Source organism: Aquarana catesbeiana, linkage group LG06 (assembly GCF_042186555.1).
Source record: "Aquarana catesbeiana isolate 2022-GZ linkage group LG06, ASM4218655v1, whole genome shotgun sequence".
NCBI classification, from domain to species: Eukaryota; Metazoa; Chordata; class Amphibia; order Anura; family Ranidae; genus Aquarana; species Aquarana catesbeiana.
Genome location: NC_133329.1, coordinates 391,926,641 through 391,951,853, shown reverse-complemented (window position 1 = coordinate 391,951,853; position 25,213 = coordinate 391,926,641). Strand labels below are relative to the sequence as shown.

The following is a 25,213-nucleotide window of genomic DNA, read 5'->3' as shown; positions in this document are numbered from 1 at the left end:
GTGTCTGTGAGGGGTTGCAGTGTTGTGGCACCAGCACCAGTGCCTAAGGCCCAATTTTTCTGCCCCTGTCTAACAGGGGCGTGTAATTACAATTTTTGAAGCAATAATTTGCAGCAGGGCTCGTTCCTGCCTTCCAACTAGAGTGTCTGTGAGGGGTTGCAGTGTTGTGGCACCAGCACCAGTGCCTAAGGCCCAATTTTTCTGCCCCTGTCTAACAGGGGCGTGTAATTACAATTTTTGAAGCAATAATTTGCAGCAGGGCTCGTTCCTGCGTTCCAACTAGAGTGTCTGTGAGGGGTTGCAGTGTTGTGGCACCAGCACCAGTGCCTAAGGCCTAATTTTTCAGCTCCTGTTCAACAGGGGCATGTAATTACAATTCTTGATCTAATATTTCACAGCAGGGCCCTGTGAGGGCTTACAGTGTTGTGGCCACAGCAACACCTAAGGCCCAAATTTCTGCTGAGTATATAGGGCAGGACCCTACTTTCAAACATCTAACTTACAAACGACTCCTACTTGCAAACGGAAGGAGACAACAGGAAGTGAGATGAAATCTACCCCTAGGAAGGGAAATTCTCTCCTGTAAGAGTTAATATGGGAAAACAAGTTCTCCTTTCCACTGATGCTTTCCAATCCTTGTTCCACAAAAAAACCCAAATTTTCAAAAAACATTTTTCATTGGGACAAAAAAGTGAGGTGAAATCTTCTGAAGAGGAGGAAAGACAGCAAAACAAATGTCACAGGGGTGATAACCCTTCCCTATGTTTTCCAAAAAGCTTAGAAAAGATTTTTTGGCTGGAGCTAAACACGTTAAAAATGTTCAAAATTACAAACAGATTCTACTTAACAACAAACCTACAGTCCCTGTCTTGTTTGCACCGCCTGTATACTGCTGTTCAGAGTATATAGGGCCTGGTGGCCCCACACCTTTCCTTATTTTAATTTGGGTGCGGGGTTCCCCTTAATATCCATACAAGACCCAAAGGGACTGGTAATGGACTGGGGGGTACCCATGCCGTTTGTCTCACTGATTTTCATCCATATTGCCATGACCCGACATGACATTAAACCCGCAAGCAGTTTTAAATGAGATTTTTTCCTTTAAAAATGACATTTGGTGCAGGGACTGTTCTAAACATGGGAAACACGCGTCACTTTACAGGCATACTATAGACACCCCCCAGGTACGATATTTAAAGGAATATTTCACTTTTTTTTTTTTACTTTAAGCATCATTAAAATCACTGCTCCCGAAAAAACGGCCGTTTTTAAAAGTTTTTTTTGCATTGATACATGTCCCCTGGGGTAGGACCCGGGTCCCCAAACCCTTTTTAGGACAATACCATGCAAATTAGCCTTTAAAATGAGCACTTTTGATTTCGAACGTTCGAGTCCCATAGACGTCAATGGGGTTCTAACGTTCGTGCGAACTTTCGGTCCGTTCGCGGGTTCTGGTGCGAACCGAACCGGGGGGTGTTCGGCTCATCCCTAATCCCCACCATCATAAACCAGAGATTTTTTGTTTAGATTGGATCAGAGTTCTGGTTTAAGAAGCTTTTTCTCCCGGCTGCAAAGTTTTTGCACAAAAACTGCCCGAAGCTTGTTAAAAATGTTTAATGCTTTTACAAGCATTTAGGTGTGTTTACAGGCGTCAAAAGCTTGGGCGTTAATTCATTTCAATTCATTTGAATACTAAACGCACCTAGCGTTACCATGCGTTTAGACACATTTACAAATGTCAAGCGTTTTTTTTTCTGCCAAAATGCTGCTGCTCCGTAACCCACTGTTTTTTTTTTTTTTTTTGCTCCTTGCACGTGATTGGGTATTCTTTGCATAGTGGAGCATCGCCTCATTTACTAAGCTCTGGAGCAACTGCACTTACAGAGTGTACAGTCTATTTGCCTTTAGTAAATCAACCCCATAGGCTAACATGGAGGTGCGTTTGGAAGCAGGAAAATAAAACCGTCCAGTGTGCACGAGGACTACAGCTGAACTCCAGGCACAAAAACACCTTCATTGAAATATATTTTTTGAAGTGGTAGTAAAGGTGTTTTTGTTGATTTATACCTACAGGTGAGCCTATAAAGGGCTTACCTGTAGGTACAGTAAATATTACTTAAACATGTGCTGTTTAATGGATATTTACTTAAGCAGCGCCAGTGATGATGTCACTGGTGCGCAACTCACTCTCAATGGACCGTGTGCCAATCAGATGGCCTCACCCGGAAGGAAGATTGGGTGAAGACAGAAGTCCTGTCAGTGCTGACAGCGCACTCAGTGGCAGCTGGTGCTCAAAATTTTTGGGGGGCACAAATAATTTTTGAAAAAAAAATCATCAATTGCAGCCACTGTGCCATCAAATGCTGCCACTGTGCCCATTAAACACTGCCACTGTGCCCTCAAATGCTGCCACTGTGCCATCAATTGCTGCCACTGTGCCATCAAATTCTGCAACTGTGCCCTTCAAACACTCCCACTGTGCCCTCAAATGCTGCCACTGTGCCATCAATTGCAGCCACTGTGCCATCAATTGCAGCCACTGTGCCATCAAACTCTGCCACTGTGCCCATCAAACGCTGCCACTGTGCCATCAAATGCTGCCACTGTGCCATCAATTGCAGCCACTGTGCCATCAAACGCTGCAACTGTGCCATCAAACTCTGCCACTGTGCCATCAAACGCTGCCACTGTGCCCTCAAACACTGCCACTGTGCCCATCAAACGCTGCCACTGTGCCATCAAATGCTGCCACTGTGCCATCAATTGCAGCCACTGTGCCATCAAACGCTGCAACTGTGCCATCAAACTCTGCCACTGTGCCATCAAACGCTGCCACTGTGCCCTCAAACACTGCCACTGTGCCCTCAAACGCTGCCACTGTGCCATCAATTGCAGCCACTGTTCCAAACGCTGCCACTGTGCCCATCAAACGCTGCCACTATGCCCTCAAATGCTGCCACTGTGCCATCAATTGCAGCCACTGTGCCATCAAACGCAGCCACTGTGCCATCAATCACAGTCACTGTGCCAAACACTGCCACTGTGCCCATTAAATGCGGCCACTGTGCCCATTAAACGCTGCCACTGTGCCATCAAATGCTGCCACTGTGCCCATCAAATGCAGCCACTGTGCCCATCAAACGCTGCCACTGTGCCATCAAATGCTGCCACTGTGTCAGCAAATTCTGCCAGTGTGCCCATCAAATGCTGCCAGTGTGCCCATTATATGCTGCCAGTGTGCCCATCAAATGCTGCCAGTGTGCCCATTAAATGCTGCTAGTGTGCCCTTGAATGCCCCCGGTGTGACCCCCGGCCGCTCGCCATCTGCCCGGCACTTACCCTGTCTTGGTGGGGCAGCGGGTGACGGCGACGAACGGGGTCCTCCATGCGTCTCCTGCCGTCCTCATCTCCCGTCCTCTCCATCCAATAGCTGCGCCTGTCGTTTTAGCCAATCAGGTGACAGGTAACAGACCCGAGCACCTGATTGGCGGAGAGACGGTTTAAGTGTTAGGAAAGCAAAGATTCATGGCGCATGGCGCTCTCAGGTAACCTATTTTGACGCCTATTAGAGCCTATGGCTCTAATCAGGTGCTTCAAACCCCCCCCCCCCCCACCTCTGTAATTCAGGCGACCTGCGCCCGAAAAGGGGCCGGGCGCCTGTATAGCGGGTGGCAGCGGCGGCCATAGATAGATTCATGCAATGAAATAATCTATGTATTGGTGATAGAGTTGTGGCTGGAGAGAGGGGGCAGCACCAGTGTGCCCTTAATGCATGGGCCGCCACTGAGCGCGCTGCTGGAGTGCTTCGTTTCAGGTAAGTCCTTCATAATGTGCTAGTATGCGATACAAACTAGCACAGCACATTATAACATTAACATGCAGGGAAAAGTTTTTTTTTTTTTTGGCAGTTTACTACCACTTTAATAGCCACCAAGGATATAAATCCACTTTGTGTGCACCTGATGCCTTTTCAAAACCAGACATTACCTTGTAAAAGCTTCAGTGATATCATCTCTGTGCTTCACTTTGCGAAGAATACCCAATTATGTGCAATGAAAGTAAAAAAAAAAAAAACTGCACTTTTTCTTGCACATGATTGGATGATGGAAGTCAGCAGAGCTTCTGCTCATTTAATAAGTAACTACTCTAGCAGAGTGCACAGCCTATTTGCCTTTAGCAAGGCAAATAGACTGTGCACAACTGAACAGATCTGGAACAAATACACACAGCACACCGAGATTCAAGAAGAATACTCATGATGAATGGATTTGGACAATTTTTGCTTCTCCTGAAGTCCAGCTTTAATTCTCAGCAATCACAGGCTGACAAGATCGGGGCTGAACGCTCTTTAAGGGGTTTATCATTTTTCTGTGCAGACTAATAACAAAAAATTGACATGAAGATACACTTGGGCTCTAAAGGAAGCAAACTGTATGAATTTTAGTAAAATAAAGATTTCACTTTACAATCAATCATTTAAATTGTAGAATAAAAGAAAAAACAAACAATCAGAGGCCGTATTATCTCATTACCATTGCTACATTCACAGTACAAAATAGAGCATTGTGTAATGTAAGCCGTTAGTAAATCGAGCCCTGCTGACCAACCTGTGTCCTTTTGGTACATTTTGTTCGGCCCTCAGACCCCGGCAAATGTAAATCTGTGTTTCCCTATTGCCCTTTTATAGCAATGATTTCTAGCAGTCACGTGTAACTGGCTCCTGAAGTGTGTCCCCAGCCTATAACAACTTCTGTTCATAGTCTCTGAAAGTCTCCTTCAGCGTCTGCAGTCTCTGACCATTTCATGTATTATATCCACAGTCTCTGACATTTTTTGTACCATATCCGCAGTCTCTGACCATCTCCTGTATCTGCAGTCTCTGAATATCTCTTGCATTATACCCCCAGTCACTGACTATCTCTTGTATTATGTCTGCAGTCTCTGATCATCTCTTGTATCATGTCTGCAGTCTCTGACCATCTCTTGTATCATGTCTGCAGTCTCTGACCATCTCTTGTATCATGTCTGAAGTCTCGGACCATCTCTTGTATCATGTCTGCAGTCTCTGACCATCTCTTGTATCATGTCTGAAGTCTCGGACCATCTCTTGTATCATGTCTGAAGTCTCTGACCATCTCTTGTATCATGTCTGAAGTCTCGGACCATCTCTTGTATCATGTCTGCAGTCTCTGACCATCTCTTGTATCATGTCTGAAGTCTCGGACCATCTCTTGTATCATGTCTGCAGTCTCTGACCATCTCTTGTATCATGTCTGAAGTCTCGGACCATCTCTTGTATCATGTCTGCAGTCTCTGACCATCTCTTGTATCATGTCTGAAGTCTCGGACCATCTCTTGTATAATGTCTGAAGTCTCTGACCATCTCTTGTATCATGTCTGAAGTCTCGGACCATCTCTTGTATCATGTCTGCAGTCTCTGACCATCTCTTGTATCATGTCTGAAGTCTCGGACCATCTCTTGTATAATGCCTGAAGTCTCTGACCATCTCTTGTATCATGTCTGCAGTCTCTGACCATCCCTTGTATCATGTCTGCAGTCTCTGACTATCTCTTTTATCATGTCTGCAGTCTCTGACCATCTCTTGTATCATGTCCTCAGTTTCTGACCATCTCCTGTATCATTTCCTCTGTTTTTGACCATTTCTTGAATTATATTGTCTCTGACCATCACTCGTATCATGTACAGAATATTTGACTATCTCTTGTATCATGTCCTCGTTCTCTGACCATTTCTTATATCATGTCTGCAGTCTCTGACCATCTTTGGAATCATGTCTGCAGTCTCTGACCATCACCCATATCATATCTATGGTCTTTGACTATATGCTGTTGTCTGCACGCTGTCTCTGAATAGTCACTGAATTTTATGTGCGGCCCTTTGATGATATTGAGGCCCCCCCATATCAAGAAAGTGGACCACCACTGAATTGGAGAAATCAAATGTTCCGATGAATATATCACTCGATATACTTTAAATTCATGAAGCAATTTCCACCTATACCGTCCCACGATCACAAAGTAACAAGATATTTGCTGAAAGGGGAATGATTTTCAAATATGAAACTTTTCTGCATTTTGTAAATGAAATAAATGGATGGAGTTGGGTGTGTGGGCAGAGTATTCCATGAAAGGCATTTTTACACCAATTTCCAATTAAACTGCCCTGACCCTGCACCCCCCCCCCCCCCCGCCCTTTGCCAGGCTCACCGCGTTCCAGCACTGCACACTGAAGGTGCCAGGGCAGCAGGACTGACAATAAAGCATACAGAATGGACATTGATGGCATCAGCCATCCCCTCATTGTGTCTGATCCTGTACAAACACACAGCAGCACTTTCCATTGTCCCTCCTGATCCTCTGTTACAATAAAGCCAACTGGAACGCACAGCAAAGTCTGGCCTACAGCAAGGACCGTCCATCCCCCGGCTCTGTGTGCCCCCCCACCCCACCCCATCCCACCCTGCTGAGTGTGCAGCTCCATTCTGCAGATTCGGCACTCTGCGGTTTGTGGGTGGGCATATATAAGGGCGCAGGGGGCATCCGAGCCGCAGCCCCATTGCATCCAACCCCTTGTAGACTCAGGTAAGAGGTGTGATTGATAGTGTCAGCCTGGGAGTGTAGCACAGAACCATCAGCCTGGGATTGTAGCACAGAATCATGTAACCTGATGCTGGTGACAACTTCCCAAAAATGTGAAATATTCAAAATGAATGGTCAGCTATTTCTGGAGACACGGTGGAAAACAATCTGCGCTCCAACCAGCAGCAGTGCCAAGATGCCCCCCCCGGGGGGTGCCGCCCCTAGGGCAGCAGAAAGAATAAGAATTTATAAGGTGGCATTATTTTTTCCTTGTCTTGTTTAACTCTTCTGGCCATCTCTGGACATTGGTGGCTAAATTCTGCAAGTGGTCTCTAGGGGAGACGGAAGTGCTTAGAGGAGTCACTTGGCTCTCTATTTCTCTTTTCTTCTTGCTTCGTAGTGTGTAGAGTTACAAAGTGCTATGCAGCTCTGATGGTGCATTATAGCATTGTATTTAGTCATTGGTGTGCGCAGCCTATTGCATTAGGCCAGTGATGGCGAACCTTGGCACCCCAGATGTTTTGGAACTACATATCCCATGATGCCCAACTACACTGCAGAGTGCATGAGCATCATAGGAAATGTAGTTCCAAAACATCTGGGGTGCCCAGGTTCGCCGTTGTTTCGTCACATATGGCGACCCATCGCATTTGGCTACCCGCTGGAGTGCGCATGCGTGACGCCGCCATATGCGTTCCAACACTTATAAAACTTTTGTCACTTTTAACACTTTTTTAAAAGTGTTTAAAAAAAAATAAATAGAAAGTGTTAAAAGTGTTTTTTGTCACTTTTAACACTTTTAAAACGTAAAATGTAAAAACGCATCTGTAGGAGGACTGCAGGGAGAAGGGGCGCTGAGAGGAGTCATTTGGCTCTCTATAGTTCAAGAAATATAAAACGTTCTCTTTTTTTATCTTCGTAGTGTGCAGAGTTACAAAGTACTATGAAGCTCAATTGGTGCATTCTAGCATTTCTATTTCTTAAAAAATGCCATTCTTATAGAAATGGGTATGTAGATGCATGTGCAAGAGGGCTGTGAGGAAAAGGGGTGCTGAGAGGAGTCATTTGGCTCTCTATGGTGCAAGAAATATAAAACTATCTCTCTTTTCTCTTGTTTGGTAATGTGTAGAGTTACAAAGTACTATGAAGCTCAATTGGTGACAAATCGGTAATAAAAGGCATGCTTATAGAAAGGGGCATGTTTATACATCTGCAAGAGAACTGCGGGGAGAAGGAAGTGCTCAGAAGAATCATTTGATTCTCTGCAGTTCAGGATTTATAACATTATCTCGCTTTTCTCTTAGTAGAGTTACAAAGTACTATGAGACATTCTAGCATTTGTATTTAGTAACAAAATTGCATGATTATAGAATAGGCCATGTTCACGTGTCCGAAGAAAGGACTGTAGGGAGAAGGGGGTACTGAGAGGCGTCATTAGACTCTCTATAGTTCAAGAAATATACAATTATTTTTTCCTTTGTTTGGTAGTTTGTGGAGTTACAAAGTACTATGAAGCTCCAATGTCGCATCCTAGCATTTGCATTTATTAAAATAATTACATGCTTATAGAAAAGGGCATGTTCCCTGCCCCCCCCCCCCCCCCCCCCCCCCCGCAGGAGGACTGTAGGCAGAAGGGGATGCTGAGAGGAGTTATTTGGCTCTCTGTGGTTCAGGAAATATAAGACAATCTCTTTTCTCTTGGTCGGTGGTGTGCAGAGTTAAAAAGTACTATGAAGCTTCAAGGTAAAGACTAGAAATTGTATTTATAGTAAAAAAAAAAAAAGAGTATGATTGTAGAAAAGGGCATGTCCATATGTGCACAGGAGGACTGTAGGGAGAGGTGTCATTAGACTCTCTATAGTTCAATAAATATAAAATAATTTTTTCCCTTGTTTGGTAGTTTGTGGAGTTACAAAGTACTATGAAGCTCCAATGTCGCATCCTAGCATTTGAATTTATTAAAACAATTGCATGCTTATAGAAAAGGGCATGTTCCCTGGTCCGCAGGAGAACTGTAGGCAGAAGAGGATGATGAGAGGAGTCATCAGACTCTCTGTAGTTCAGAAAATGTGAAACTTTCTTCCTTTTCTCTTGTTTAGTAAGGTGTAGAGTTGCAAAGTACTGTGAAGCTCAAATGGTATATTCCAGCATTTGTATTTAGTAAAATATTTGAAAGCTTATAGAAAGGGGCATGATCAGATGTCCGAAGGAGAATTGTAGGGAGAAGGAGGTCCTGAGAAGAGTCATTAGACTCTCTGTAGTTCAGGGGATATAAAACTATCTCTCTATTCCTTTGTTTGGTAGTGTGTAAGTACTATGAAGCTCAAATGGTGCTTTGTAGCATTAGTATTTAGTAAAAAAAAAATTGCACATTTATAGAAAAGGGCATGTTCATGTGTGTGCAAGAGGACTGTAGACAGAAGAAGACATTGAGAGGGGTCGTTAGACTCTCTATAGTTCATGAATTATAAAGCTATCTTTTCTCTTATTTGGTTGTGCGTAGAGTTACAAAGTACTATGAAGCCCCAATGGTGCATTCTAGCATTTGTATTTATATTAAAAAAAATTGCATGCATATAGAAACGGGCATGCTCACATATCCGAAGGAGGACTGTTGGGAGAAGAGAGTGCTGAGAGGAGTCATTAGACTCTCTTTAGTTCAAAAAATATAAAACTTTATCTCTTTTTCACTTGTTTGGTAATGTGTAGAGTTACAAAGTACTATAAAGCTCCAATTGTATATTGTAGCATTTGTATTTAGTAAAACATTGCATGCGTGTAGAAAAGGGTATGTTCATGTTCACGTGTCCGCAAGAGTGCTGCGGAGAGAAGAAGAGTCACCAGACTCTCTATAGTACAGGAAATATGAAATGTTATCTCTCTTTTCTCTTGTTTCGTAGTGTGTAAAGTTACTAAGTACTATGCAGCTCCAATGGTGAATTCTGGCGTTTGTATTTAGTAAAAGAAAAAAAAATAGGTTTGCAGGAAAGGAGGGGCGGTGTTGTGTGTCAGCAGAAGTATGCTTTGATTGGAGGACAAGCAGGCTGTGCTCCCAGGACAGCCAGAAAACTAACCAGGCTTTGAAGGATGTGTCTAGTGTGGTCAGCTGAAATAGGAAAGCAGAGGGGCTGGCAGGATCACCAGGTATTTCACACAAAGGAATCAATGCAAAGAGAACTGGATACTTTTTTTATCACAAGCAATTGGTACAACATTCACATATCAAGAATATAAAAAGTTGGGGTAACATATTCTTTACATTTTCTTTACTATCATACTATCATGTATGAAAATTACAAGATTACAAAACATTTATATACAATATATATATATATATATATATATATATATATATATATATATATATATATATACATATTTTTTTTTTCTATTATATATATATATATATATATATATATATATATATATATATATATATATATATATATATATATATATATGTATATAAAATAAAAAAATATATATATATTTTATTGAATTACAATAATTAAAAAACTTTTTCAAATTTCATTAATCAATACAGTTGCAAAGAAAAGAAACAATGTATACATGTGTTAACACCTTCCTGCCCAGTGCAATCCCACGCTCCGTTTCAAGCAGTGAGTGTTTCTCGTTATTTCCAGGGGCCGGGCTGTGTGTCTGGAGTTGAAGTATTTGCTTGGTCTGACCTATTGACAAGAACATAACAGACAGGAAAATACATAAACCATGTCCACAAACACATACAGTTCATGTGTGAAAGCCGATCGTTTGACAGTAAACTGCCAGAAAAGAGAATATCCTTTTCATTTCAGTTACAGGCTGGCTTCTGTATAAGGGGACTTATAAATATTCCCAGGGATGGACATGTTGAGGATTCCAGAGGTTGTGTGATGTATAAAATAAGAGTGGGGGATCCATATTTCCTACAATCCTTTGATAAAAACTGTCATCTCGGTGGCTCCTTATATCAGGGGGACAATTTACACAGTTAAAGTGTATCTTTTGCCATTTTTTAACATTTTGCATAGAGTAGTGAAGGGTTAGAACTTCTGTATATTTTTTTAGTTGCTGTGTTCTATTGGGGAGATTTACCTCTACTTCCTGTTCCAGGAACACAACAGGAACTGAAAAGGATTTTCTACATAGTAAGTGGAAATCTCCCCTTAGAATCTACTGATTCTACCATCCAAACTTTAGGCTCTTTTCACACTTGTGGGACTTGTCACTCTCCTGATGGTTTGACAGGAAGGGAGAGGGGATGAGTCATAAGAGGGCCAATGAGAACTGCAGAGCTGGAGGTGTGCCTCTGTGTGTCAGTGTAAATCCAGGAAGTGAACAGGCAGCAGCTTCAGCTGCCCACAGTTAAAATGGTTGCAGCCAGACTCAGTGGAGGGAGATTTCTGCAGCATATTTTGCAAGTGCAGAATCACAATCAATATGCAAAGTGGTTGGAGGGAAGCTTCAGCATGGCAAAGATGTTTTTATTGATAATGATGTGAGCAGACTGCAGTTCCTCTCTAAACCCAGGACCCTGCATTCACTATATCTGATCTCTCACAGTACACAGAACATGGAAATGCAATTATTTTAGTAAATATAAACTGCTAAATAGCTTTTCTCATCAGCAGTATATAGCAGTCTTGTGTCTTCTATCAGTGTCCAGCCAAGCACTGGTTAAAGCTTGTGGGAGGAGTTTTCATTCTCCACTGACTGTCCTATGAGGCTGCATGACCCCTGACTTTCTGTCTGGACAGTGCTGATTGGTCCTGTGCTGATCACATGCACTCTCCCAAAATAAATAAATAAAAATTCTCTAGCAAGACACAACAAACTGAGCATGTGCAGAGTGCCTCCTAGGGCTCTGTTATATCAGCAGATGGATAGGGGACACTAAAAGAAGGGGAAGATCAGAGAAGAAGGATCAAACAACCTTAAAGAGGAGTTCCCATTTAAAAAAAAAAAATAAAAGTCAGCAGCTACAAATACTGCAGCTGCTGACTTTTAATAATCGGACACTTACCTGTTCCATGGTCCAGCAATGCGGGGGATAGAAGCCCCGCTCATCTCCCCCTGCGTTCGGCGGCACCGGCATTGCAACTGTGGGCGCCGTGCTGTGGCTTCACAGCCAGGCACCCACTGCGCATGCGCGAGCGACGCCGCACGCCGTGATTGGCCTTTCAGTCATCTGGGACCTGTAATGTGTCCCAGATGATTGACAAGAGGGAGCAGAGCTGAGCCCTTCCTGCGCCGAGGGGAAGTGATGTCACCAGCCCAGGCACTGAAAGAGGCAGACTACAAGGGACCCCCTAGCAACAGGCATTTAGAGGTGAGTTTAAAAAAAAAATTTCCAAATGTTTTTTTTATTTTTTTTTAGGCACATTCATTCATTTTTTATTTTTTGGGGTGGAACACCACTTTAACCCCTGGATTACCCACTTAGGTTTAGACATGCTTTACTGCATATACAGACTGATTTTACTGCTGTGGGTTTGGTAACACTTTAAGACCCTGGCTTCCGGGTTTGGCGTTTTTCTCCTGTGAGTAGCATAGGGATAGGTCACCCGTCTGTCAGGGACAGTGCTTAGACGCAGGGAGAGGTTCCAGTGGAGTAGGGAAAGTGTCGAGCAGGGGTCTCAAACTGGCAGCCCTCCAGCTGTTGCGAAACTGCAAGTCCCATGAGGCATTGCAAGGCTGACCGTTACAAGCATGACTCCCACAGGCAGAGGCATGATGGGACTTGTAGTTCTGCAACAGCTGGAGGGCCACAGGTTTGAGACCCCTGGTGTAGAGACATGCAGTCCTTCCTGGAAGCTTCCCACTTGGGTTCGGACCTTTCAGGCCGCATTCCTCCCCTCGGGACAGGCGCTGTTGGCAAACTTGGCACCTATTGCTATTCTCAACATTGCATATCCTGTGAGTGTGCCCGGGCGGGTTGATTTCACGCTGGGCTAGTTGTGATTTGTTGAACTTCATTTTCAGTACAGTTCCGTTTTCCGCGACTGGACTGGACTGGAGTATTTACTACCACCGCACCAAGCTGCACGTCCCAAGTCCCACATATGGAGAAAACAGATGGTGTTGAATGCCCCAACCTTTGTTCAGGGATGTTGGGATCTCTTCCTAGTACACTTATTAGGACTTGAAGAAGTAGCTTGAAAAGGCTACAAAACATCTCCAACATTATACAAGTCCAGTTGAATGCGATCAACTACTACTAGATACCCTGTTTCCCCGAAAATAAGACCTAGCGTGATTGTCGGTGATGGCTGCAATATAAGCCCTACCCCCCAAATAAGCCCTAGTTAAAGTCCTTGTAGGGCTTATTTTCAGGGTAGGGCTTATTTTCAGGGTAGGGCTTATTTGGGGGGTAGGGCTTATATTGCAGCCATCACTGACAATCAAGCTAGGTCTTATTTTCGGGGAAACAGGGTATAAGTTGCAAAATAGAAGAGAAGCTGGGACTTTATATGAGGTCCGCCATATCGAATAAACAATGAAATTAAGTACATACATGTAAATACAGATGAATTTATTTATTTGTTACAATCTAAAATTCGTTCAAACTCTTAAATATACAAGTATCAAATAATTTGGTAGTCACATGACTTACACTTGTATTACACTGCTCATAACATATGATGCAATTGTTAAGTTGACATGATGGACATAAAATGAATACATGAAAAATATATGCATATACACATAATAAAACCAGACGTGTCTTGATATTGGATAGCACTCGACGCGTTTCATGGTGTTACAGCCACTCATCAGGAGTGTGATAGGGTGATATACTGTAGAGAAATATCAATTACCAATAGTGCCCTCTAAAGAAAGGAATTTTTTCCAAAGACTGGTAACAGGTCGGTAACTTACAACTCTGTCCCATGGCTGGGTCCAAACTCTGCACGGAAATTGGTGGGGATCTCAGTTCGGTGTACTAGATACTAGATAACTGGTTGTCCTTTATTTTGTAGGCCTGATAGTGTTGCTCTTTTCCATAACGTAACTTAAGTACCATATGCTTCTTTCCCCACACAGTGAGCAGAATGACCAGCCAGCCAATGGAGACTCTGGGTCAGTGGAAAGTCACTGTCTGGGAGGAGGAGAACTTCCAGGGCAAAAGATGTGAATTCCTCATGGAGTGCCCCAACATTATGGAGCGAGGGTTCCGTAAAATCCGTTCCATCAAAGTGGAAACCGGACCGTGAGTATTCTGACACATACCCCCCCCCCCCCTCCCCCAGCCGGCGTTACCGGATCCTCTTTAGAATATCTGCTGGCCATGCTGCTTTGGCTAGTGATCCCAGGAAGGGCAGGTTGACCTCCAGGCTGGGCTGCCTTAAAGCATATGAAAACCCTAAAAATGAACTTCTCTTATTTGTTAAAAAAAAACATTGAACATGTATTATATTATATGATAAGAAGAAAGGAAAGAATCAACCTGTTGATCCTGCCAGAAATATAGTAAGCTGATAAACTCCTGTGCTCTGTGCCTTACCAGTTACAGTTACATTGTTGACCTACCAGTTGCACTGGAACTGATCTGAGGTCCGGAGTGCATGCATCGGGGGGCCTGATATAACGTCAGAAAATCACTCCAAAAAAGGACAGACGTGGTCGGAGTTCTCCGTGTTTTATTACATTTTTTAATTCTGTCATCAGGGCTGCTGTTAGAAATCACGGGGCCCCGTACAGCCTAGCTGACAGGAACAGTGAACCAAACCTAACAAGCGGCTCCAGCCGCATGAACAAACCACTCATCCATGCAACCAGAATACCTGCGAGGATGAGCCCTAATTTATGGTTTATTTTTATTTTTTACAATCTTATTTTTTTTTATTGTTCACATTTTACACACCCAATGTCTCACTTTTGAGACAGAGAAAGAGATTGAGGATTCCTCGTTTTTTTTCTCTGCAGCCTCAGTTGCAGAGTGAATGAACAGGAAGCGCTCTGTAGAGAGGCTTCCTGTTCATTCACAGACTGAAGCATTGTAAACGCAGGGAGGGCCACAGAAGTATTTGTTCCAGTAATTGCGCCCACTCCTGCTGCTCTGGACCCCCCACCCCTGTTAAACTTATGGGACCTCATATAATTTAGACCAGTGGTCTCTAAACTACAGCATTGCGCTGGATGTGGCCCTTTGATTGCCATAATCTGGTCCTTTGAGGACTATTCCTCCCACTGGACACCAACAGTGGAGCATAGTTCCTGCCTCTGAGACCAATGATGAAGCACTATCCCTCCCACTGATACCAATGATGGGGCACTATTACTCCAACTAATAGTAATGATGAGGGATTATTCCTCCAATTAATACAAATGATGGGGCATTATTCCTCCATTCAATTCTAATGATGGAACACTATTCCTCCAACTAATGCCAATGATGGGGATTATTCCTCCAACTAATGCCAATGATGGGGATTATTCCTCCAACTAATACCAATGATGGGGCACTATTCCTCCAACTAATACCAATGATGGGGCACTATTCCTCCAACTAATACCAATGATGGGGCACTATTCCTCCCACCAATACCAATGATGAAGCACTATCCCTCAAACTGATACCAATGATGGGACACTATTCCTCCTCCTAATACCAATGATGGGGCATTATTCCTCCAACTAATACTAATGATGGGGCATTACTCCTCCAACTATTACCAATGATGGGGCACTATAACTCCAATTAATACCAATGATGGGGCATTATTCCTCCTACTTATACCAATGATGGGGCATTATTCCTCCAATTATTACTAAAGATGGGGCTTTATTCCTCCTACTAATACCAATGATAGGTTCCTATTCCACCAACTAATACCAATGACTGGGCACTATTTCTCCTACTGGACATCAATAGGGGAGAAAAATACCTGCCTCTGACACCAATGATGAAGCACTATCCCTCCCACTGATACCAATGATGGGGCACTATTTCTCCAATTAATACCAATGATGGGGCAGGACACTGTTCTTCCTCCTATTGGTCGCAGGTGCTATGTAACTGTTTTACTCCCACTGACCACCAAGTTTGCTCTGTAACTAACAGTCTTCACATTCTAGCAACATGGCATGACGTATGTATTGCTCGCTGGGAGTTCTTTGACCCGATTTTCAGTGGGGCCCAAATGGCCCACAAGCATTAAAATAAAATGAATGAACATTTTACCAAGCTGCACAATTTTTAATACTGGTGCCCTTTGAATGCATAATCTATTTACTGGAAAAAGTGAACTTAGCCTTTAAACAGAGCCCTCCTATCACAAGTGATAAGGTACCTTCCTACAGAGTCAGGCCCTCACTTACATTGTCTCTGGTTCTTTGTCAGATGGGTCGGCTTTGAGTATCCAGAATTCCAAGGGCAGCAGTTTATCCTAGAGAAAGGAGACTACCCTCGCTGGGAAGCATGGAGCGGAAACACCAGCTACAGAACCGAACACCTTCTGTCCTTCCGACCTGTGAAATGCGCTGTAAGATACATTTCTCTATATCTGTCGTCTTACCTTTATTAATTGCTCGCCGACCGCCCTATAGCAGATTTACTCTTCCTGTGCAGAATCCTGTATATATACGTGATTCTGCACTTCCGATAAGGTTGCCACCTGTCCAAAAATTTACCCCCTTTTGCGTTCGGCAGTACCGCCTGCCAAACGTGACCCAGTCACCGGAATGGGGCTAAGCCACCCTGTAACTGAGTGCAATGCACAGTGATGCAGGATTTTAAGGGTAAAACAGGTGATCAGGAGGTGAAATAGCTTTTTGGAGGTGGCAGCAAGGGCTGCCGTAAATTTAAATGAGTTCTCAGACTTTATTATGATAATTGTCTCTATGTAAAATTTTATCAGTCAGTAGGCTCACTCTTTAAAAACTTCCCTGGCGGTTTTTCCGAGTGTGGCTCGGGGGTTACATTTCAGTACCATTAGTAGGTAACCTCGAGCCACACTCGGGATCACATCTCAGTATCCTGGTCCAGGTTACTTACCTTGTCCCCAGGATCCTGCGATGCCCCCCCCCCCCTCCTCCCCGCTGTGTCCTCCGCCCTGATGCCTCTGTGTGCTGGACTCTGTTCCCTGCAGGCGTCGCGACGCATGGGGGGCGCAGCCCGGCAGCAAATTCAAAAACGACACAAAGCATAACACATACAGTATTCTCTAATCTTACAGATTACATTAATGTATTAAATTATTTCACCTCCCTTTTGTCCCTAGTGCTTTGTCCAGTGCCCTGCATGCAGTTATATATTATATATACTGTTCTTTCTGCCTGGACACTGGAGATTGTCCATAGCAACCAAAACCGTCCCTTTACATCAAAAGCGGTTTTAGACCAGCTAGAAAACAGCGATAATAAATTAGAACACTTGCAGAATTGAGCGATAGTGAATCGTGGGGAAATTAATTTTATTATTATTATACTATTATTTTTTATAATTATTTATAGTTATTTATTATATTATAATTTATGATTTTGTGTTTCAAACTTTATCATACCCGGGATGTCTACTAGACTCTTTGGACAGATTTAAGTGTGTTATTACGAAGTTATTACAAAGAATTACAGGCCTACAATTTAAAACGCCAAATTTCTATGCAAAACAACTGTACTGCTTTGAGACTCAAAAATCTGACATAATCATACCGCCAGGGTGGCTACAGTGGAACTTCACTCTCCCAATCAACATTGATTATTTTTAATCCCTTTGCTCCCCCTGTTAGCATTAGTAAATATAGGAAGGTATATCATATTTACTTGTTTTAAACGTTTTTTTCTACATTTCTTCAGTTACTTCCTGGTTTCTTGCCTAGGCAAATTATGTCATACATACCAGTTGTCTTCAGGAGGGGAGGAGGGGTTTTCTCAGCTAAGCACACTCTCCTGCATGCATGCCTGAGCTAAGGGCAGATCGATTCCAGGAAGTAAATGCTACATAAATCTTTTGCCCTTACATAAGATGGCCACTGCCAGAAAAGCTGGGGGTCATTTTTTTCAATGTGATTTCTCAACAAAATAAAGCATATAAACATGGATGGATGTGGGTGTTTGCTTTTGATATTACAAATTAACTATATAGTGTTTTTGTTTTGTTTTTTCTTTTTTAAATCTGTTTATTCAACATTTCGATGATTTTTTTTTTAAAGTTGTTTGTTTAACATTTCGATGAAAAAAAATAATACATTTTATTGAATAATCTGTTTATTCAACATTTCGATGAAAAAACTTTTTTGGGGGGGGGGGAATTTGTTTATTCAACATTTCGATGAATTGTTTTGTTTTTTTTGTTTTTTGTAATTAAATAGTGGTTTTGGTTTGTGGTGCTCAGATGCAGTGAAGATCCACTTTAACTGAAAGGATGAGGATGTATATTTTTTAGCTGTGGCTGTAATTTTCAAATCTGTTTTGGCTAAAATTAACTGTCACTTTTATGCAACATTTCGATGTTTTTTTTTTTTTTAAAGTTGTTTGTTTAACATTATATAATCTGCTTATTCAACATTTCGATGAAAAAAAAAATATTTTTGGGGAAAATCTCTTTATTCAACATTTCGATTAATTGTTTTTTTTTTTTTTTTTCTCTAATTAAATAGTTTTTTTGGGCTCAGGTGCAGTGAAGATCCACTTTAACTGAAAGGATGAGGATGTATATTTTTTTTTAGCTGTGGCTGTAATTTTCAAACATGTTTGGCTAAAAATAATAAGAATTTTTTTTTTTTTTTGTCCTCTCTCCCGAATCTCCCCAGAACCACAGCGACAGCAAAGTGACCCTATATGAAGGAGAGAACTTCCAGGGCCGCAAGTTTGAGCTGTCCGATGACTACCCCTCCCTGCAGGCCATGGGATGGTGCACCAAGGAGGTGTCCTCCGTCAAGGTCAACTCTGGCGCGTGAGTACTCAGATATTTACTCCTCTTCTTCCTCAAGAACTCTTCCATTAGAGTAGACCCATGCTTGGGTAATAAACCCTGAAAGTCATGTTGTAAGGTATGAAGATTAGGCTTTGGAAGACGTATGCAGATTCTGACTTTTTTTTTAGAAACTCTAGAACAGCCTCTTACTTATGCTCCGCCTCCCTGAACCTAGGTTCCTCCCCCGCTTTGCCAGACAGGTGGAACACTCCTCTGAGTATCCAGGGAGGCCAGGGAGTTCACTGCCAATGTGTCAGAAACAATGAAATCAAACCGAGACAGAAGTACAGTTAAATCACACGTGTTTAATAATAAAAGTAAATAGAACAAACAAAGTCAAAAAACATAGCCAGAGTTCAGGAACTGGAACGGATAGTCAGACAAGCCAAACGTCAGGGAGCCGGAGATGAGCATAGTAAAACAGCAAGTAGAATCTGGAGCCAGAAGGGATGTCAGCCAAGCAAGTCTTTTAACAGGATTGCAGGAGAGCGTCTCTGTGATGTTGACCAAGGCAAAGGCAGAGATCCTCTGGACTGGACGGCTTAAGTAGGCAGGACTGACGAGCAGGAAATCATCAACAGCTGAGTAACTGTGGAGAGATAGGAGCTGGCAATTAGCCGACAGCTGAGGGGACAGACCAGAGAAGGAAGGGCTCAGCCCTGACACAATGCCAGTAATAGACATGTTTGGGGCCTCAGAACTGGCCAATCAATGACTGAAATTATTCCATCCCCCCCCCATGTTTGATAGCAGAAGCAAGATGGCGGTTTCTATAGGTGGAGAAAACTATGTAAAGAAAGGTTGGAGCTCATTCATTTCTGTAAATTGACATTATGGGTACTCAGGTGCGCCAATATTTGTAAGGGCTCATTCGCACTAAAGCAATACATTGTGCTGCCTTAACACACATTGTGGCATTCGTGCATCAAGTTAAAGTGGATGTAAACCTCAGACATGATATATGAACAAAGTATATCCCTCTATAGTGTCTGCTTGTCTTAATCCAGAGCAATAAGTGTAATTTCTGTCTGCTGCCTCCTCCCTCTTCTATCTGCATGAGTCACTTTTCACAAATATTCCTGACACCAAGTGAAAAAAAGGTGACAGGGGAGGGAGCTCAAGCACACAGCCTGTGATTGACAGCCTCGGCTCGTTTTCTGTGTGCTGCGTGGAAGGGGGGAGGGTGTGTCCCTTCCCTCCAATCAGCTCCCAGAGCTCTCCTCACTGAGCTCCGCAGAATGTACCTACAGCCCCCCTTTTTTCTGAACTCTCAGACAAGCTTTATAAATTCTGCACTTTGAACGGCTGCAGATAGACAGGTACAGCTTATGTAGGAGGATTTATTTCATATCTGTGTATCACCTGAGGCTCTTCACTGGGTATATGGAAGGGTTTACAACCACTTTAGGGCAGCCCATTCATTATGAATACCCTACAACAGATGAAAAAATATATAGATTTCAGTGATTGGGTTTACATCTACTTGAAAGAGGTAGTTACATACCATACCGTGGGATCCCTCTAAAAGAAGGAAATCACTGTATAGACACCACTACTCAACTGATCTCCACTAGCTTTCGGGTTCCCATGTTGTGCGGCTGCCCTGATACATTGTGAACACAGGAGGTCGGCCGCTGGGCACGGGAACCTTTCAGAAATCACTTTGCATTATTTCAACGAATTCAAAGGATTATCTGATTGGATGAGGTGGAGTGTTGGGGCAGCGACATCCAATCAGAGAATGCTTTGCATCCATTGGGAAAATATACAGCGATCTCTGAATAGTGTCTGTGCTCAGCAGCTGACCTCCTGTGTTCACAATGTAGCAGGGCAGCCACTTGGCACAGAACCCAGAAGCGAGTGGAGATCACTGGAGGAGTTGTGTCTATACAGCAATTTCCAGCTTCTAGAGCAGTGGTTGCCAACTTATGAGCTAAAGGGGTCTTCCAATGTGGCCCCCGACATCACCAAAGGGCCACACATGGGGGTCGATTTACTAAAGGCAAATAGACTGTGCCCTCTGCAAGTGCAATTGCTCCAGAGTTTAGTAAATGAGGGCAAGAGGGCTCCGCCCCCCTAATCCATGCACCCGGCCCCTAATTTACATGTAGGGCGTTGGACGCATGAATTCCAATGGGTTTTTTTTTTTAAGCATATGATTAGAGCCTGAAGCTCTAATTGGCTTAAAAAAGGGTGGGCTCGAGGCGCAGAGCACTGTGCCCGAAGCCCACCCAGTTGTGTGACATTAGCAAATCAATATTCACTATTGTCTTCCTGATTCTCCTCCCGGCCAATACCCGCTCAGGAAGCAGGTCCTGAGACCTGATTGGCCGGGAGGAGAAGCGATCCTATTGGCCGCCAAGGAGGAGGAAGGAGGAGACCCAGTGTGAAGATATGATTGGATAATGGAAGTCAGCAGAGCTTCTGATAATTTACTAAGCTCTGGAGCAACTATTTGCCTTTAGTAAATCATTGTTGGCGGGGATATGCAGCAGAAGACAATAGGAGACATGAGGCTGGTAGAGGTCAATGTTATCACCCTAATTAATGTTCCCACTCATTGCTGGGACAAGGTCATCTAGTGCCCAGGGTGAAGATGCCAAACGGCGACCCCCCCCCCCCCACCTTTAAAATGTATGAGCAATATGTGTCAGCAAAAATCCCCTCCCTCCCCTCCAAAACAAATCGAACACTAATCTTCGCACTTCACCCCTAAGCATAAATTTCCCTTGCAAGCCAATATTCTCCCTCAACAAAAACTCCCCCTCGTTCAGTGAAAATCCCCCCTCCAGGATTTGTGCTCAAATTTTCCCTCTGAGCATAAATCCTCTCCCACCCTCCAAATTCCCCTCTCCCAGCACAAATCCCCCTGAATTCCCCTCTCCTAGAACTAATTCCCCCCAAATTTCCCCTCCTAGCACAAATCCCCCAATCATCCCTATTAGTACAGATCCACCGCCCTCCCCCCCCAAAAAAAATCCACCTTCCTAACAAATGTACTTCTCCAAATCACCCCTTCTAGCAAAATACCCCAAATTCCCACTGTGCCCAGGGCAGCCGCCCCTCCTGCCCACCCCTTGTCCCGGTCCTGTTCTCACTACAGGCTGCGGAGGGCCGCACATCATATACCAAAGGGCTGCAGGTTGGGCACCAGGGTCCTAAAGGCATCGCACAGATATGAACCAAAGTAACTATGCAAAAATATCCAGACCTGGGATTCTTATTTAATTGAATTGTGTACCTTTCACATTTTACTTTCTTGCTATACAGTGGAACCTCGGTTAACGAGTAACGCGGTCAACAAGCATTTTGAAAGACGAGCAACTTTTTTTTTTTTAAATTCTGACTCGATTTACGAGTGTTGTCTCGCAAAACAAGCAAAAATTAAAGCTAATGGGGTGTGCAGTACCGCATCTGGCCAGAGGTGCAGGGGCGCCGGTGACACTCGGAACGGTTCGGAGCCGTTCGGAAATACTCGGAAGCACTCGGAAATACTCCGCTCCTGAGTGTTTCCAAGCCTTTCCAAGTTCAGCCGAGCTGTCCCCGAGTATTTCCAAGGCTCTCCGGCGCCCTCCCCCCACCTCTGGCCACATGCGGTATTGCATGCAATAGAAGTCAATGCGGAACGAATTATCTTCGTTTCCATTGACTTCTATGGGGAAACTCGCTTTGATATGCGAGTGCTTTGGATTACAAGCATTCTCCCGAAACGCATTATGCTCGTAATTCAAGGTTCCACTGTACTATTACTATGTTGCACAGCCACGCTGCTCAGCAGCTTTATTGTATCCATATGGAGCGCTCAGTGCTTTCATTTGGTTAGAACTACATTATAAGAGGAAGCCATACAACACAACCATTGTGCAGCACTACAAAGAAGGAAGCAGAAACTGATTATGTAATGAGGAAATGGATCTGAAGCTAGGTCCACTTTAAGGGATTCATTTTGAGTTTCCCCAGCAGCCAAGACAGCTCCCGGTCTCTGCTATTGATAAATAGCCAACAGGACCGTCTCCCGATGATCTGACCTCTGCTCCTAGGGATAAGTCTTAAAAGTAAAGTATACCTATTATTACAACTATAGAGGTGTAGAGATCTGTTTTTGGAAGAGCTTCCACTTTAAGGGACTGCCTATCCATTTCCACCTTGGCAGCGCCCCCTGGTGGCAGGGAATGCAGGGACTTGTAGTTCTGCAGCTGGTGCCAGGTTGCTCACGCTTGTTCACCTTTCTTTTGTCTTTCTCTGTTTACTATGCCCGCAGCTGGGTGGCATATCAGTTCCCCGGATACAGAGGATACCAGTATGTGCTGGAAAGAGACAGGCACAATGGTGAATACAGGAACTATAATGAATACAGCACTCAGGCCCACACTAACCAGATCCAATCCATCCGCCGCATCCAGCACTAAGGAGCCCCCCCGGGACCTCACAGCCACTCTGTCTATCCCCCCATCCCTGCCGCATGGTGACTTGGAGCCAAGCTGACCGCAATAAATACAACTTTAAAAATACAAAGTTTCCTGTGTCATTTGTTCCTCCATCAATGATCATACGTCAAGTGCAAATATTCTACTCAATGGAAGAAAAAAAATGGCTGCCATAGGGATTGTCTACATCAGTTGCTGAAAAGAGAGCAAAGTGCTGGAGAGACTGAGACAAACATATATATATATATATATATATATATATATATATATATATATATACACCCACACATACACACTATATTACCAAAAGTATTGGGACACCTGCCTTTACACACACATGAACTTTAATGTCATCCCAGTCTTAGTCCGTAGGGTTCAATATTGAGTTGGCCCACCCTTTGCAGCTTCAACTCTTCTGGGAAGGCCGTCCACAAGGTTTAGGAGTGTGTCTATGGGAATGTCTGACCATTCTTCCAGAAGAGCATTTGTGAGGTCAGGCACTGATGTTGGACGAGAAGGCCTGGCTCGCAGTCTCCACTTCAATTTATCTCAAAGGTGTTCTATCTGGTTGAGGTCAGGACTCTGTGCAGGCCAGTCAAGTTCCTCCACCCCAAACTCGCTCATCCATGTCTTTATAGACCTTGCTTTGTGCACTGGTCCAAATCATTTGGTGGAGGGGGGGATTATGGTGAGGGGTTGTTTTTCAGGGGTTGGGCTTGGCCCCTTAGTTCCAGTGAAGGGAACTCTTAAGGTGTCAGCATACCAAGACATTTTGGACAATTTCATGCTCCCAACTTTGTGGGAACAGTTTGGGGACGGCCCCTTCCTGCTCCAACATGACTCCACCAGTGCACAAAGCAAGGTCTATAAAGACATAGAAGTGAGTTATAGAAACCCGTTAAGGGTAAGTTATTCCCCTACTTAACCCTATTTAAAAAAAAAAAAAAGAAAGGTCTCTGTTGCTATTGGGAGAGTTCCCTTCCTGGGTGATGAAAAGGTTATCCTGGACAGGAAGTGAAGATAAATCTCTAAATGGAACCTGGACAACACTCCAAACCTAGACAGCAGTTAGGCTCCATTCACACTTGTGCAATTTGTCATGCGACTTTGGACATCAAAGTCGTATGACAAGTTGCACTCCATTCTTTTTAATGGCACCTGTTCAAATCGGTATGACTTAAAGTCGCGGCGACTTCGAAAATGTGATTGCGCTACTTTGGTGCGACTTTTGATGCGACTTAAATCCACTGAGTGTAAAGTAGACGTGTGCGATTCGTTTCGTACAAATCGAAAATTCGTACGAATTTCCGGAAATTCGTACATCCGTACGGATCCGAAATACGAATTTTTATGCATAGGAATTCTGTACGAAATACGGTATTTCGTTTACGAATTTCGTATCCAAATTCATAACGAACATTCATAATTGTTACGAAAAGTTAAAAACCCAGGAAGTCAGCACAGCACAGGGGTGGTGGAGCCCCTCGTAATGGGCACAGCAGGTGTATAGACCTGGGAACTCAGCACAGGGGTGGTGGAGCCCCTCGTAATGGGCACAGCAGGTGTACAGACCCAGGAACTCAGCACAGGGATGGTGGGAACCCCTCATAATGGGCACAGCAGGTGTACAGACCCAGGAACTCAGCACAGGGATGGTGGAGCCCCTCATAATGGGCACAGCAGGTGTACAGACCCAGGAACTCTGCACAGGGATGGTGGAGCCCCTCATAATGGGCACAGCAGATGTACAGACCCAGGAACTCAACACAGGGGTGGTGGAGCCCCTCATAATGGGCACAGCAGGTGTACAGACCAGAGAACTCAGCACAGGGATAGTGGGAACCCCTCACAATGATAAATTCATCATAACGAACTTTTGTTATTTTGCGAAAAGTTTACAAAGCTAACGAAAATTCGTATTTCGTACGAATCCGAATTAAATTTCGGACACGAATTACGAAATATGAATTAATTTTCGTACGAAATGAAACAAATTTATTGACTGCGCACATGTCTAGTGTAAAGTTATATCATAGGCGTACTGAAAGTCGCATCAAAGTAACACTCCAAAGTCGCACTGGAAATCGTGGGACTTTGGAGACGAGCTAATGGGAATGGAGCCTAAGAGTTGTCAGGGGTTCTCATACTTTCCTGCTCTATCCCAAAAAATAAAAAAATAAAAAAAAGTTTTGCTTATAAACACAGCTGAAAAATGATCTCCAGGCAGATATAAAAAAAAACACAAACACAAGTCTGTAATCATTAATAC

At 43.6% G+C, this 25,213-nt stretch overlaps 1 protein-coding gene across 1 annotated transcript; it reads left to right on the top strand.

Annotated features, from left to right (window-relative positions):
* Positions 1-6,474: 6,474 nt before the first annotated feature.
* Positions 6,475-23,032, top strand: CRYBA2 (crystallin beta A2). Its single transcript, XM_073634345.1, has 5 exons — positions 6,475-6,603; positions 13,645-13,810; positions 15,944-16,085; positions 18,354-18,496; positions 22,779-23,032. The coding sequence occupies exons 2-5, from the start codon at positions 13,653-13,655 to the stop codon at positions 22,924-22,926; spliced, it is 591 nt and encodes a 196-aa protein (XP_073490446.1). The 5' UTR covers positions 6,475-6,603; positions 13,645-13,652; the 3' UTR covers positions 22,927-23,032.
* Positions 23,033-25,213: the final 2,181 nt, after the last annotated feature.